This window comes from Mesoplodon mirus, assembly GCF_964341445.2.
Source record: "Mesoplodon mirus genome assembly, chromosome: 2".
In the NCBI taxonomy this organism is placed as follows: domain Eukaryota; kingdom Metazoa; phylum Chordata; class Mammalia; order Artiodactyla; family Ziphiidae; genus Mesoplodon; species Mesoplodon mirus.
In genome coordinates, this window is record NC_138977.1 from 166,795,396 (window position 1) to 166,811,781 (window position 16,386).

The window sequence follows — 16,386 nt, forward strand, 5'->3', positions numbered from 1 at the left end:
CATAGGGACCCACAGGGTCAGGGCGGGGCTCTGTCTGAGGATGATAGAAAGGACTTGTAAGATTCGGGCTTATTTTATGAGATTTGACAAAGGTTCGAGGAGGCTGGCTTTGCTGCCAGGAAGCAGAGGGGAAGGGGGTAATTCTGTGATAGGAAATCTTAATAAATCTTATCTATCATGCTGGAAGAATGAAGCAAAGCTGAAGCTGTAATTGGTAAAGAAGCAGCAGTCACTCATAGGAGCTACAATGAATGGATATTGGGTCACTTCATTTGTGTGTGTGCGGTTTGGACATTGCTTTTGTCTGTTCACATGGAGTGCTGTCATGGTCACACAGTGACCTTACCTGATGTCACTGTCCTGGAGTTGTGGTCCACAGGAGAACACCAAGGCCTTCCTACCAGTGCCAGGCCAGCTCCCACGTGTCAAGGGCTGAGTTTCTCTTTTTCATCACCACACCGTCTCCACACACATACAACCTGGTGTTCGCTGGGCCCCAGGGAGGAAGGAGCTAAAGTAGCTGGCTTTACTTATTTAGGAAGAGGGATGCCCCTGAGGGAATTAAAGGAAGGCAAGTGAGCTGCTGGGATCTCCTTGACAACTGGCCCTCTGGGCAGATACACTAGTGATATTTGTTAGAATGAAGAGATTTATCTCTTGAATGCCCTCAGCAGGATGTCCTTGGTTAAAGGATCACTGATAGAAAATAAATGCAGTACGTGTGAGGTTTGAGTCCCAGAAAAATCATGGAAGCTATAGAGTGCTCCAGAGAATAAAATGGAGATGCCTCATCACTTCAGTCCTTCTGGCTGTGTGAGGAACCTTGCAAAACCTCATTTGATAACTTCATCTATCATTCTGGGCCAGGAAGGAGGACAGGATGGACCCTGGGGGCTATACAGGATGCCCCGACCTGTCCTTGCCTTGTCTGAGCTTCTCAATGACCCGTCTCCTTGAAATTATTCACAAAGTTTGATTCTGGGTACAATCTGGGATAAGTGAGAATGTGATCTGACAATCTGATTTTGCTTAAGGATGCAAGGAAGTCTTTAAAGTGGAAAGAAAGATGCCCTGGAAGAGGTGCATGGCCCTAGCCCTCACCTCACCCCATATTTCATGTCATTAGGTCTTGAGAAATGGGTCTGGGTCACCAACACTAAGTCTCCCTGGTGTTGAACTGAGCTAGATGAGGAATGAGAAATGTCACCTCTTGGCCCAGAGATGTGGGAGACGGCACAGAAATGGTAAGTGGCGACCACGGGGGTTTGGACCTGAGCTGTTCCCATGTTCTAAGACCTTCCAAGAGTCTCAAATGCTTGGGCTAACAGCTCAAGCAACTTGAAAAGAAAATGAAAGTTTTGCCATGCTCCCCACTGTAATATATGCTTATTATAGAAACATTCAAAATATAGGGAAGAAAAGATCACAAAGCAACCCTTATACTCCTAGCAACAAGATATTACTATTTTTAAGACATGGTTTGATTACTGTGGGTTTTTTTCCACTTTTTAAAAATTGATTGTAATCATACCAGCTCTTCAGTTAAAAAAAATTAACCTCTTCTTTTCTAGGTTACTTGCATAATACAAGAATCCATTTCTGTTGTAAGCCAACAGAAAAGTATAGGATGAAAGCGGAAATTCCCCTTTATTTCTCTTCCCAGAGACAACTCCACTGATCAGTTTGATGCCATTCTTTTTCTATTTCTGTAAGTTTAAGCCTACTTTTCCCACTTAATGTAAAATAAACATCACCCAAAGTACTCCAAGCTCTGTATAAAAACTTTGTTCAAAGACTGCTTTATATTCCGCTGAGCACAGGCGCCCTATAAAGCATCTCCTTTTTGTTGGCTACAAATCACTAATCACTCTGGAACCTACCAAAGAAAGCAAAGCCAAAGTCAAAGAGAAGCCCACCGAGGTTACAAACATATATCGATTTTGCGTGTGTCACAACAATTGGGGGAGAAAACAAAGAAAAATCATTCTCAAAATGAGGATACTGATTCACATTTAATCAAGTTTTTGTTTTTCTTTTTTAAATCTGTTTCTATCCTCGGTAGTAGAAAATGAGAAAATGCTCTACTCATTGTTGTGTTCGCAAATTTTAGTGCCTTGGGCAAGCCACCAGTGCTTTAGTTGTAATGAGTTTTGTTCTTTGTCTGCTCTAGACCTTGACATGAGTGCCTTGAAGATAGAAATGGTGTGTATTTCTCTTTTTAGCCCTGTGTCTGTTGTGAAGCTAGCAGTAGGCCCTCAGTAAGTATTTGTGGAATGAAAGGATGGGTGGAGGAAGTAACCCAAGTGCCCATGATGGGTGAAGAGATAAACAAACTGTGGTGAATACCTACAATGAAATGTTATTCAGCCTGAAAAAAGAAGGACATTCTGACACGTTACAACATGAACAGACCGTGAGGTAATTATGCTCAGTGAAATAAGCCAGTCACAAAAAGAAAAATACTGTCTGAGTCCACTTATAGGAAGTAAATACCGTCTTCAAACTCATTGAGACAGGAAGTAGGAGGGCTGTTTCCAGGGGTCTGGGAGGAGGTGGGAATGGGAAGCTTTTGGAAAATTACAGGTTCTGCTCTCTTCCCCTTCCCTCATCCTGCCTTGGTTGGTCCAGAGCCAGGCACTGTGTGTTTCCCAAAGCTCTCCAGGGGATCCTCATGTGCGACCAGAGCTCACAGGACCCGGTGACGCCCAACAACCCTCTGGGCCAGGTGACCATGAGGAGGGGCCACAGGCATGGCCTGAGCTCTCAGGAACAGCCGCTGGGCTCACGATCCCCTTCACAGTGAAGGGCGGGCTGCCCTAGAAGAGTCACAATTAAAGCCTCTAATTTTGGAACAGAGGAACTATTGAAGAGAAGAACGATACTGAAGTCTCAGAAATGGTTCTTACTTCTCCCACGCTGCCTCTTTAGCTAGAGACATCTGCTTCCATCCCCGCAGGACGCAGGGATCCTGAGGCCCTCTGTTTCCTTGAAACCAGCCTGCTTACTCGAAACAGCTTTTGCTTGGCTGCCATTTGATTTGATGGAACGGTGCTCTACCCAGGGGGACAAAAATGAGGACTGTGGGCTTTGCAAATAAAAATAACTAAATTAAGACACATTTTTCCAGCCACACTTGTGAACTTGAGGCCCATGTCTGCAATGACATGTATGAATGAGTACTGCTGACATCTCTGTACCCTCTGTCCTAATTTCTTTTTATTTTTATCTATCTATATTTCTTTCTTTTTTTTTTTTTATTGGCTGTGCAGCGTTGTATGCGGAATCTTAGTTCCCTGACCAGGGATCAAACCCGCGCCCCCTGCAGTGGAAGCATGGAGTCCTAACCACTGGACCGCCAGGGAATTCCCTCTATCTTTCTTTCTATCCATCTATCTTTCTATCTATCTACCAATTAAAATGCTTATTGCTCATCCACAGTGAAATGTTTACTTTTGATTTTTAAAAAATTTTTGTTGAAATATAGTTGATTTTCAATGTCGTGTTAGTGTCAAGTATACAGCAAAGCGATTGCTTATATATGTATATATGTATAGATATATATTCTTTTTTATATTCTTTTCCATTATAGGTTATTACAAGATATTGAGTATAGTCCCCTGTGCTATACAGTAGGTCCCTGTTGGTTATGTATTTTATTTCTAGTAGTGTGTATATTTTAATCCCAAACTCCAAATTTATCCCTCCCCCCCAGATTTTAAGGATGAAAAGTGGCTTCATAAAGCCTGCCCCCAACCTTCTCATCACCTCTCCCTATTTCCTCTTACTTTTGGGGCATGTAGGAGGCTCTGGTCTCAGACAGTGAAAGGGAAGATGGGTGAGTTGTAAACTCTTCCAAGGTCTGTTTCAACTCTGATGTTCTAAACTCTGCTCCTTCTAAACAAGGAACTCTGTTTAATTTTTTTTTTTTTTTTTGCTGTAAGCGGGCCTCCCACTGCTGTGGCCTCTCCCGTTGCGGAGCACAGGCTCCGGACGCGCAGGCTCAGCGGCTCACGGGCCCAGCCGCTCCGCGCCATGCGGGATCTTCCTGGACCACGGCACGAACCCGCGTCCCCTGCATCGGCAGGCGGACTCTCAACCACTGCACCACCAGGGAAGCCCTCTGTTTAATTTTTAACCTGGGGTTTCTTGAATTCTTAAGGTAATGTGTCTTGAAGGGGTCTATATACCTAAAAAGCATAAAAGTCTTCTTGGAGGTCTGTGAGTTCTCCCGTTTTGGGTGGTGAAAGCATCTGGTATATGGTAGGTGCCCAGCACGTGGTGATTTCGCTGAACTGCCAGCTTTTTTGTGGTGGAAAATTCTCTTGTCCTTCCACATCAAGGAGATGTCTCTCCTCTTGCACTCTTTGTGGCTGAGGAGGGAGGCAGAAGAGTTTACGAGGGAGTTGGGATCAGAACAGGAAATTCCTGAGAGGGCCACTGCATTACATTAATTGAAGTAAAACATGGTCCTCTAAAGTAAAACAGCCGCCAAACACCTTTGCTCTAAACTTCCCGTGATGGTGCCCCGTAAACTTTGACTGATGTCGAAGTACATAATGTAAGCACGATTTTCTCTTAAATATATAATGTATGGGCAGAGCCAGGTGGATAATGGTTTCCCGGCAGAGCTTTCACAGGCCAGCAGTGATGCAGGTGAACGGTCCCATGCATGCTGGGGAAGGGGAGGGGCATCCATGAAAGAGCCATGGCCGGGGGACAAGCCAAGTGTTACCTCATTTAATCCTCCAAAACTTCCCAGGCGTGAAGTATTCTTATCTCCCCCTTACAGATGAAGATACCAGGCTGGAGCAGTTTAATAGCCTGCCCCGTAAGGCTGTAGCCATGTGGGAGGCTCCCACAGATTTGGGGTCCAGTCCTGCTTTACCACTTACTGATCATGTTACCTCGGGCACATTGGTTAAATTCACAGCCTTAAAGTTTCCTCTTTATCAGTAAAATGGGACAATGGTGGTACCTTCCTGGGACAGAGCATGCAGGCCGGTCCCCTCTCTAGAATTAAAACTGTGCTTTCATGATTTTTTTATTCTAAATTTTTTGGGGTTTTTTATTTTAATTTTTTATGCAATTTTTAAAGGTTTCTTTCCACATACAGTTATTATAAAATATTGGCTATATCCCCATGTTGTACAATACATCCTTGAGTCTACCTTACATCCAAAAGTTTGTACCTCCCACTCCCCCACCCCTATATTGCCTGTCCCTCCAACCCACTGGTAACCACTAGTTTATTCTCTGTATCTGTGGGTCTGCTTCTTTTTTGTTGTATTCACTCATTTGTTGCATTTTTTAGATTCCACTTATAAGTGAGATCGTACAGTATTTGTCTTTGTCTGACTTACTTCACTTAGCATAATGCCTTCCAAGCCCATTCATATGGCTCCAAATGGCAAAATTTCATTCTTTTTCATGGCTGAGTAATATTCCCTTGTATATGTATACACCACATCTTCTTTACCCATTCATCTGTTGATGGACACTTAGGGCCTTCTATATTTTGGAACTTGTAAATAATGCTGCTATGAACACTGGGGTGCATGTATCTTTTCAAATTAGTGTTTTTGATTTTTTTTAGATATATCCCCAGAAGTGGAATTGCTGGATCATACTGTAGTCCTATTTTTAGTTTTTTGAGAAACCTCTGTACTGTTTTCTGCAGTGGCTGTACCAATTTACATTCCCACTAACAGCGTAGGATGGTTCCCTTTTCTCCACATCCTCACCAACATTTGTTGTTTGTGTTCTTTTTGATGATAGCCATTCTGACAGGTGTGAGGTGATATCTCATTGTGGTAAAACTGTACTTTTTGATGTGGAATGGCCATCAACATTAAAGGCTGCATTTCTCATCTTTCCTTGTAGCAAAGTGTGCCCATGACTACATTTTAACAAATATGATAAGAGCAAATAGCAAGAACATCTTCTAGCACCTGTCCTTAAAAGGCAGCTGGCACATGCCCATTGCTGCTGTTACTTTTCCCTTCTCTTCCTTCTCCTCCTTTCTTGTCCCCTTTCTTTTCCCTAACCTTTCCTGCTGGCTAGAATGTAGTCATGATGGCTGGAACTGGAGCAGCTATTTTGGACTGAGAAGATGAGTCTCCAACATACACAGTGTGGCTTTGGTGTAAGGCCCTGTGTCTCACAGGTATCCTCTGATTCCTTGGCTTATCAGGAGGAATAATCCACTCGACTTGGCCAGCCTGAGTTGGGAAGGCAAAAGACCATCTGGAATGGCTGCTTTGTTAGTGCCCTGCAGGGCCAGAGCAGGCTCAGAGGGAATAGAAAACGAGGGGCTCGTCTTTACTCCCCCAGGTTTAGCTACCTGACCTGGTACTGTACTTGGGATGCTGGGTCCAAAGGCTGGAGTTTGTCCTGATAACCGTGTCTGAGCACTCTCAGTGGAAACCCACTTCCTTCCCCCCAGGAAATGATGGGCTCAGGTGCACTAGTTAACACAGGAACAGAAGGGGAGGTCCAGCTGCAATCTTCTCCAGCATCCCTCCCTCCCCTCCATCTCTGCTGCTTCGCCAGCCTGCCTTTTCACTGCCAGGGGCTGTTTGGAGAGGACCTGGGGTTAGAATTCCTATTTCAGAGACTTTGCTCCATCTTTGGGGCTGGCACAGAGTTTTTCAGAGTGACATTTTCAAAAACAAAAATCAGATGAGGCCACTTCCGTGCTTAAAACTATCCACTGCCTTCCCATGGTAATTAGGTAAAATTTGAAATTGTTTCCTTGTCTGAAAGACTAATTATTTTTGTTGATTTCTCACCACCTCTCCCTTTGTTCTTTTCTCACTTCCTCAAAATCAGCAAGTTCTTTTCTGCCTCAGGGCCTTTGCACTTGCAGCACCCTCTGTCTGGAATGCACTCCTTCTCAACATTTAGTCTCAGGGAGTCCTCTCCAGACCAGCCTCCCTAAAGTGGTCATTGCTTCAATATTCCCCACTGATTTCCTGCATACTTATCATAATCCATACTTATTTCATTAGCTTATCTGCTTGTTTGTATACTGTCTGTCTCTCTAACCAGAGAGTAAGCCCCACGAGTGCAGGGACCTTGTAGGGCAGGGAGGGTGATGCTCATCTCATAAAACTGTTGTACATGAGACGTGATGATTGATGTATATGAACCACTTACTTGGCACACAGATTTTTTTTGGGGGGGTAATTATGCTCTAAACATATGTTTGAAATCTAATTATTCATCTTTTATTTTATTTCCCATGTTTTATCTCAAAGAGATGGAGACTGCCAAAAGATCAGGGAGGCATTCAGGAATGCATTTATCTCTAAGGACCCCTGCAGTGCGACAGAGGAAGACTACCACCCACTGATGAAGCTGGTGAATCAAACTGTGCCTTGTGACAAGGTAACTGGGTCAAGTTATGGATTTAAAAACTGAAGATAAAAGTTAAAGGGAAGAGGTCATGGGGCCACATTTTGACAAGGATGAGGGAAGAGGAAAATCTGTATATTAGGATGTAGTCATGGTTGGCAGGGAGGGAGCTTGGGGTCCATTGGGAGACCAGGATGTCATTGGGATTTAGAACATCTGGTGACTGGAGGTAAGAGAGAGAACTGGGGACAGAGAAAGAGGAAAGGAGAGTTAGCCAAAAATCAGGCAAAACAAACCAAACACGGGGCTTCCCTGGTGGTACAGTGGTCGGGGGTCCGCCTGCCGGTGCAGGGGACACGGGTTCGTGCCCCGGTCCAGGAGGATCCCACGTGCCTGGGCCCGTGAGCCATGGCAGCTGGGCCTACGTGTCCAGAGCCTGTGCTCCGCAAAGGGAGAGGCCACAACAGTGAGAGGCCTGCGTACCAAAAAAAAAAAAAAAAAAAAAAGTCCTAACACAAACCCCAACCCAATCCAAACAAAAATAATCCACCTTATAGAGTTGCAAAACTCTCCCTGACCTCCAATGGTGATGATGATGATGATGATAACAGTGCCATTTTGCATTTGCTGAGTGCCTTTTTTTACTTACAAAGGACTTTCTGAACCCTTATCCTGTTAGGTTTACACAGTCAATTGTGGAATAGGTAGGTCAGACATCAGCAATCCCATTTCACTAGAGAGAAAACTGAGGCTTGGCAAGTTTAGGTGACCAGTGATTACTCAAGTTTGATGGTCTTGAAAGTGACCAGTTGAAATGTAAATGGCCCAAGATTTAGAGCCATAGAGGCCTGGGTTTTAATACATTAATTATACTGGAAAAGATCTGTAATGGAGTGCATCTTTTCTAAAGTCAGTGTTTAAGGTGAACAATCAATGTGCCCCAAATCATCTTCACGAAGCCCTTAAGACAGCCACAAATTACAGTCTCCTCCCATTGTTAGAGCTGGAGCGACTATGGAGCTCTGGTGGGTACACTAAGCCCAAAGCCCAACACAGAGTAGCTGCTGGTAAATCATCACCAGGGGACACTGGCTGAATAAGTGACTGTCCACAGACACGGGACAAACACCTTATTTGCATTGTCTCATTTCATCTCAGCATCTCAGGGGTTCCTTACAATTATTATCGATACCTTTTACAGATGGGGAATGTGAGGCTTAGCAATTCTTTGGTTGTCCGTGGTCAGACAGCCAGTGAGCAGTGATGCTGGGTTTCATAAGGCAGCATGACTCCAGGGCCCCGGCTTCAAACCTCCATTGCCTCCTACTAAGAATGAATAGATCCATGGAGCAGAAGATTGTTCTGAAATTTGACTTTCTGCACCTTTACAAGGGACCCTGCAAAAACTCACTGTATTTGTTCTTTTCCTTTTTTTGTAAGGGGTTAGGGGAGATTTCGGGAAAAAAAGCAGGGGTTATGGAGCTATTTAAGAATCAAAGCGCACTTTTCCCAGAAAATAGCACTTAGAAAAAATTGTTTTGCCGAGAACTTTAGGAATTTGGAACTACCTAATGCCTCCCCCAGATGTGTTTGGAGCTTAGGTTTATTATAAGATTTTGATCAGTGGCTTTCAGACTTTTTTCCCTGCAATCCAGAATAATAACTTTATTTTACATCATGATCTAGAGAACACACACACACACACACACACACCCTCCACACATGTACTCTCTCTCATTCTCACACACAGAGATCCGTGAAACCCGCAACACCTACTCTTACTATAGGTGATTTATTCTGATGTATCCTATGTTTTCTTTCATTTAAAAAGATGCAAATTCTGTGGAGTTTTTTTGACTTAGTAAATTGATCTCAATAATAGATTGTGTTTATTCTCTTTTAGACAGTCTTTTGGAGCAAATCAAAGGAGTTGGCGCATCAGTACACGAAGATCCAGCGAGAGATGTTCACCCTGGAAGACACACTGCTGGGTTACATTGCAGATGACCTTAGCTGGTGTGGAGGTGCAGGCTCTTATGGTGAGGATCTGGTCCATTTGGGATTGCCTGGGGACGTGCAGGGTGCAGGAGCCCTGAGCTCTGCTAGGGATCCCAGAAGGTCAGTGTGGAGGAAGGAGCCACAGGTGCCCACCCTGATGGCATCTATACCCTTAATGACAGCTCAGGCTCATGTAAAACAGCATTCTGTAGACCAACTCATGTCTTCTAGAAAAATTGACTTCAGAGTTTAGGGCTGTTCATGCTTCCTGATTTCCTCCTTTCTGAGTGCAAGAGTAGCCTGCTTCTGAACTGTTGGTGTTTTACTTTCTATAAAGGCATCATTCAGGACCAAAGAATTCTAGAACCGAATGAGGCCTCCCAGGGAACCAGGCCAAAGTCCTTGTTCCACAGAACAGCTGTAGGGACCACATGCTGGGCTTCTCTGTGTCTAGGGCCAGTGTGTGGCTTTGCCATTGATCAGAGGTCACCTTCCTTGCCCAGAAAGACCCAGAACACCTCACTGTGGGAAGATGTTTTCTACTGAGAAAGCCCAATTAAGCTCATTTCACTTCTTTTTTTCTTTCTCTTTTTATTTATAATGTGGATATTTTTACTTTATATAGTTTTATTCTTACTTTTATTGCTTTTGACTATTTAAAAAAACTTATTGTAGTTGCTTCTTCAACCCAGATTTGCATTATTTCCAATTACAAAAAAGATGTACTCTTAATTGAAAAATACTTGCATATACAGAAATGCATCAAAGTAAAAAGTAAAAATTCCATTTCCCCCACTCCTCAATTTTCATGCTCCTTCCCAAAGGGGGACTGTTGTCAACAATTTGGTACATACCCTGCATTTCCCTACGCTCATATAAATACATACAGATCTTCCTTATGTCTCCATAAACCCATCATAAGTTGAAAATATCATAAGTCAGGAATGCGTTTAATCCACCTAGCCTACTGAACATTGTAGCTTGGCCTAGCCTACCTTAAATGTCCTCAGAACACTTCCATTAGCCTATAGTTGGGCAAAATCACCTAACGCAAAGCCTATTTTATAAGGTGTTGAATAGCTTATGTTATTTGTTGAATACTGTACTGAAAGTGAAAAGCAGAATGGTTGTCTGGGTGTAGAGTGGTTGTATGTGTCTTGGTTATTTATCCGCCGGCTGGCGTGGCTGCCTGGCAACTATGGCTCACTGCCACTGCCCAGCATCACGAGAGAGGATCAGACCCCATATCACCACTCTGAGAAGAGATCAAAATTCAAATTATGGTTTCTACTGAATGCATATCGCTTTCACACTGTCAAAAAGTTGAAAAATCCTAAACCCAAGCACCGCAAGTCACAGACAGTCTGTATATTTGAAATGTACACATACCGTTTTGCAACTTGCTTTATTCATTTTAAGTTAGTAGGTATAAATACAGCCATATTTTTTTAAAAGGCCTCATCTTATGTGCTGTATGGACATACCATAATTTATTTGAACAACCTCCGATTGATGGACGTTTAGGTTTTTCAGATGTGTTTGCTGTTACCACCACCATTGCAAGGAGCACTTTTGTACACGCACATGCGTGCACACACACACAGGCATGCTTGTGGAAGTATTTCTGAAAGATAAATGTCTACGAGTGGAATTTCAGTGTGGAATAAATTGTGGTGGAAACTGACAAATTGTTATTCAAAAGGTGGTAACAATTTTTACTCTCAAAATATCTGAGATAATCTGTTTACCCAGACCCTCACCAATACTGGACATTAATACTTTAAAATGTCTTGCCATTTTGATAAAGAAATAATACCTCGGCTTATTTTTGCATTTCTTTTACTGTGAAGCTGAGTATATTTGTATATTTAATGGTGGATATTTCTATTTCTATTGTAAACTGGCAGTTCGTATATATTAATCCTTTTTATTGAGATGTCTATTATTTTCTTATTTATAGAAGTTCAATATAAATTAACAATAGTAGCTACTACTTATGGGCCGTTGTTCTATGTGCTGTGTGAATATTCACTCATTTAATCCTTCACAGCCACTGTGATGATCTCATTGTACAAAGGAGGAGTCTGAGGCACAGGGCTGTTAAGTAAGTTGCCGGCTAGTGAGTGGCAGAGCTGGGAGAGACCCACGATTACTGGCTGTAGAACACGTGTTCTTAACCACGTGTCATCCTGCCTGTTTTCTGGCACAAAGGTGGCAAATCTATTTTTCTCAGTTTCTGTTTTTTTCTAATACTGTTTATATTGTCTTTTGCCACACAGAAATTCAATAAATCTGTCTATCCTTTCCTATTTGGCTGTTGGGTTTCATATTTTGCTTAAATTTTTCTTACTCAAGATTGGAGAGTTTTCTATATTTTCATCTATGTTTTTATTTTGTAACTTTTCAATTAATCTTTAATCCAGACTCTTTCCACCTAGAAATATGACATATAAATATATCTCTCCATTTACTCTTTTTCTTTTTGGTTAACTTTTATAGTTTTTGCCATATTTCTTGCTTTCTTTTTTAAATTTCCCTTATTGCAAGATAGCCTTTCAAGGTCGTTCATTTAACCCTTTTAGCTTAAATGTATTTCCTATAAACTTTGCTTTTAGTTTTATTTTTCAATATACTATGTCAGTTCTTTCTTAAAAAAGATTGGAGAAATAAAAAAATCTATTTCTCATCAGTTTACCTTTTAGAGTTCTTTATTTTTGCTTTCTTTTCAACTGAATCCTGTATAGGTTGTTTATTCTATCTACTTCCTTCTCCTTTGGCCTCAATTTTTATTGGTTTTAACCTCTTTTCCTTATTTTATTTGCTGTCTTTCTGGTTCCTAATTTTTATATTTTAATTGTTCTGTTGTCTGGCTTAAACACTTTTTCCTTAATTTTTTTCTACCTTAGTTTTGTCTTGTTTACTTGTTTTATTATGAAAGTCATGGTTTCTGTTATAACCTTCTAATCTCTCTCTCTTTTTTAACTTCTTATTCTGCTTTTTTATATACTTAATTTCTCTTACTTTATTGTAAAATTTCTCTCCTTTTCTTTTTCTCTGTGACGTTCAAATTTTATTTAATGGGCAGGTGGCAAGGGGGAGCATCCTTGTGGGGAGAGGGTAGGAGAAACTCAGAGACTTCTCTCCAGATATGGTTGTGAAGATAAAAGAGCTTTATGTTCATGAAAACCTATGAACAGGGGCACCTTTGTAGCACCTTACAAAATTATGTTCATTTCATCATCGTCAACATTTTTGCCTCTGTTGGAGATGATTCAAATATATCTTTTGACTCCGCAGTAATTATTTACATCTGTACATGGATTTTTTTTCTAATTTGTGCTGTTTTGTTTTTAATGCATTTAATTATTATAAAAACTCCCAGGATTACTTCCTCATCCCCAGAAGTGTTTCTTATCTAGAACTTTCTTTCTGGTCATTGGCAGTCAAGACCACGTCTGTGGTTATATTAGTTTCCTGAGGCTGCCATAACGAAGTACCACATATTGGGTGGCATTAAAACAATAGAAATTTATTTTCTCACAGTTCTGGAGGCTAGAAGTCCTAGATCAAGATGTTGGCTGGGCCGTGTTCTTTCTAAAGGCTCCAGGGGAGAGTCCTTTGCCTCTTCTAGCTTCTGGTGTTTGCTGGCAACCCTTGGTGTTCCTTGGTTCACACCAGTCCCTGCCTCCATCTTCACATGGCTGTCTTCTCCCTGTGTGTCTTCACAGAGCCTTCCTTTTGTGCTTGTCTGTCTCTGTGACCAAACTTCCCTTTCTTATAAGGACAGCAGTCTTATTGGATTAGGACCCACCCACCCTAATGATCTCATTTTGACCTGATTACATCTGCAAACACCCTTTTCCAAAAAAAAGATCACATTCCCAGGTACTGGGGGTTAGGACTTCAACATAACTTTTTGGGGTACACGATTCAACCTATAACAAAGTGGAAGTAGAAAGATGGGTATTTGTGCAGGGTTAGCTGTACACATACCCACAGAGGAAATAGGTGGCTGCCACATGCCTGAATTCTGGGACACTGAGAAAGGGTTCCAGGGCTTCTCACCCTGCACTTCCCCTACCTGCTGGATGATGCAAAGTTGAGGTGAGACAATCCCAGACTCTGCCTTCATTCTCACTCCATCTTCCTCTGCCATACCCAATCTGTCACCAACCTAGTCATTTCCCTAGCAGTTCATCCTTTCTTTCCTGTGTCTGTTACAACTGCCTGAATCCAGATCACTAACGCCCCTCCTTTCTTGCTGGACTGTTGTCGGATCCTAACTGCTCACCCCTGACCCCTTTAGGTCAGCCTCCGTCTGGCCACCACAATGGAATTGTTTCTGTCTCTTATTTAAAACCCAAATAGCTCTGTTTGCCTCTAAGATAAAGTCGGAATTCCTTGGCATGGCCTGACCTTTGTCTTTCATATGCCTCATCTTCCATCAATCCCCTCCTCATCCCTTCTACTCTGGCAGTACAAATCTAAACCTGGTGCCTTTGCACATGCTCTCTTGGCATGGAGCCCCTTTCTCTAGCTCGTCTGTCTGAAGACTTCTATTCATCCTTCAAAACCAAGTTCAACATCAACCTTCCCGCATGGTGCTGCACACCACCCCCAACCCAAGTTGCTCTTTCTCTGATTTATTTGATTATAGTAGATCATGTGGCCTCTGAAGGCAGGGCCTTTATCTAATTCATCTCTCTATCTCCAGGGCCTAACACTCAATAAATGTTTGTGTAGTCAAAAGCAATAGATAAAGCAAATGTGATATATATATATATATATATATATATGTATGTATGTATGTACATATATGTGTATATATGTGTATATATGTATGTATATATATGTGTATATATGTGCATGTACATATATGTGTGTATATATATATGTACGTATATATATGTAAATACACACACACAACGGAATATTATTCAACCTTTAAAAAGAAGGAAATCCCATCATTTGTGACAACACTGTGAAACTGGAGGACATTATGTTAAGTGAAATAAATCAGACAGAAAAAGACAGATACTGCATGGTATCACTTATATGTGGAGTCTGAAAAAAAAAAAGGTGGAACTCATAAAAACAGAGTAGATAAGTGGTTTCCAGAGGCTGGAAGGTGGAGGAAATAGGGAGAACTTGGTAAAAGGGTAAAATTTTCATTTATAGGACAAATAAGATCTGAGGATCTAAGGTGTAACATGGTGACTATAACTGTTAACTCTGTATTGTATAATTGAAATTTGCTAAGAGAGTAGAACTTCAAAGTTCTCAACAACAACAAAAAAAGAATATGAGTGATAGACATATTAATTAACTTGATGGAGAATCTTTTCACAATGTGTATGCATATCAAATCATTACACTGTACCATTTAAGTATCTTACAATTTTATTTGTCAATTATACCTCTATAAAAAAATTTTAAAAAATGCTGGTGCGTTAAAGCAGATATCCTTGGAAGAAGTAGCACAGAAACTATATGTTCATGCCTTATGTCTGTGGTTCCTCACAGACAGCTGAGCCTGTCTGGATGGGGCGAGTGTAGAAAGACTCTGAGGGCATCTGAGCCTAAGGGTGTGGAGACAGAAGGTGGTGGGGGAGGAAGTTATCTTTAATTCTTCCTGGAAGCGGGAATAATATGGGGGGGCTTGTCTCTGTCAGATGAACTTTTGCTGTAATTTCCCAGAATGATGACTCAAAGCTGGTCACTGTGTTCCTGTCTGGGATTTGGAGGGTAAGGTAAGGACTTGGAAGGGATTCAGGGGGCACTTAGTTAAATTGGGTTGAGATGTGTCCATTCTCCATCCTCCATCTTGGCAGTGATGCCACTGGAAAGCAGCTCCACTGTGATCCAATAGCCTGCGAAGAACAGAGATCAATTATACCTTTTCTTTTCCACTTTAATTATTTTTCTGTAAACTATGTCTTTTAGAAATGAACTATCAATCTTGTCCACACTGGAAGAAAGACTGCAGGAACAACTTTGTTTCTGTATTCTGGGACTTGCTGTCCAAAAGGGTAAGTACCACAAGTGAAATTCTAGAATCTTGGAGACCAAAGAGCTTAAGAGGTCATCCAGTAAGTGGTTGGTTTTAACACACTTTGGGTCACAGATCCTTTTAGAAACAGAAGTTTAGTATTCTTTCCTCAGAAAAATGTTCATAAACACATGCCAGAATATTTTCATGTGTAATTTGTGGGCATTCATGGAAGGTTGCTGGGCTCTATTTGAAGACTTCTTGCTCTTACCCATTTTTTGGCTTTGGTTGCCTGGCATCTCTGGGTTTTTTAAGTCCTCTGATCCAGGTATTGGCCAATCTTAGGTTCCTGGGACAGTCTTAATAATCTACATTTGCAGACAGTTTACTGTGTGCCAGGCACAGTCCTCAGGTCTTTACATGGATTAAAATCTTTCATCCTCACCAGAACCCTATGAAGTAGGCACCATGAGTATCACATCCATTTTATAGGTGACAAGATGGAGGTGCAGGTAAATAAGGCTTCTACTAAATGTACACAGTAAGTGGCAGATCTAGGTGTTTATCCAAATTGTCTGACTCCAGATCCAGAATCCAGGCTGGGAAATACCATCCTCCCCGCTATTTCTGACCTCACTCTAAGCTGCCTTTTGTGCCTATTTATTTTTCTTGTAAGTTGCTTATTTGTAAGTGGACTAGGGGGAAAAAAGGGAAAGAAAGGAAGAAGGAAAAGAAATGAATGGAAAACACGGGAGAAAATGAAACTACACTACTTAGAATTCTCCAAAATTAAACTCAGACATCAGAGGAGCTGGGCGAAGTGAGAACTCACATATGTTCAGTGCATATTCATGACAAGTCCTGGGCCAGTTGTGTCACCTGTGTCATTTTGTTTAGTCATCACAACAGGCGTCACGAGAAGGTACGAATGTCCATGTTCCAGGTGAGGAAACTTAAGAGGTTAAGTGACTCACTCAAAGTCAATGGGCTAGTGAGTAGCAGAGCTGAGAGCCTCGCCTATCTTAAGGAGATTCAGGTAAACCCTA

At 41.7% G+C, this 16,386-nt stretch overlaps 1 protein-coding gene across 1 annotated transcript in view; it reads left to right on the top strand.

Moving 5' to 3' along the window:
* CD38 (CD38 molecule) overlaps positions 1-16,386 on the top strand; it is a gene marked incomplete at its 5' end in the record, with an annotated part of 37,633 nt that overhangs the window by 12,060 nt on the left and 9,187 nt on the right. The window contains 3 exons of the mRNA XM_082603801.1: positions 7,257-7,386; positions 9,257-9,392; positions 15,295-15,384. Coding sequence (XP_082459927.1) covers positions 7,257-7,386; positions 9,257-9,392; positions 15,295-15,384 — 356 coding nt within the window. The remainder of the gene's footprint in view (positions 1-7,256; positions 7,387-9,256; positions 9,393-15,294; positions 15,385-16,386) is intronic.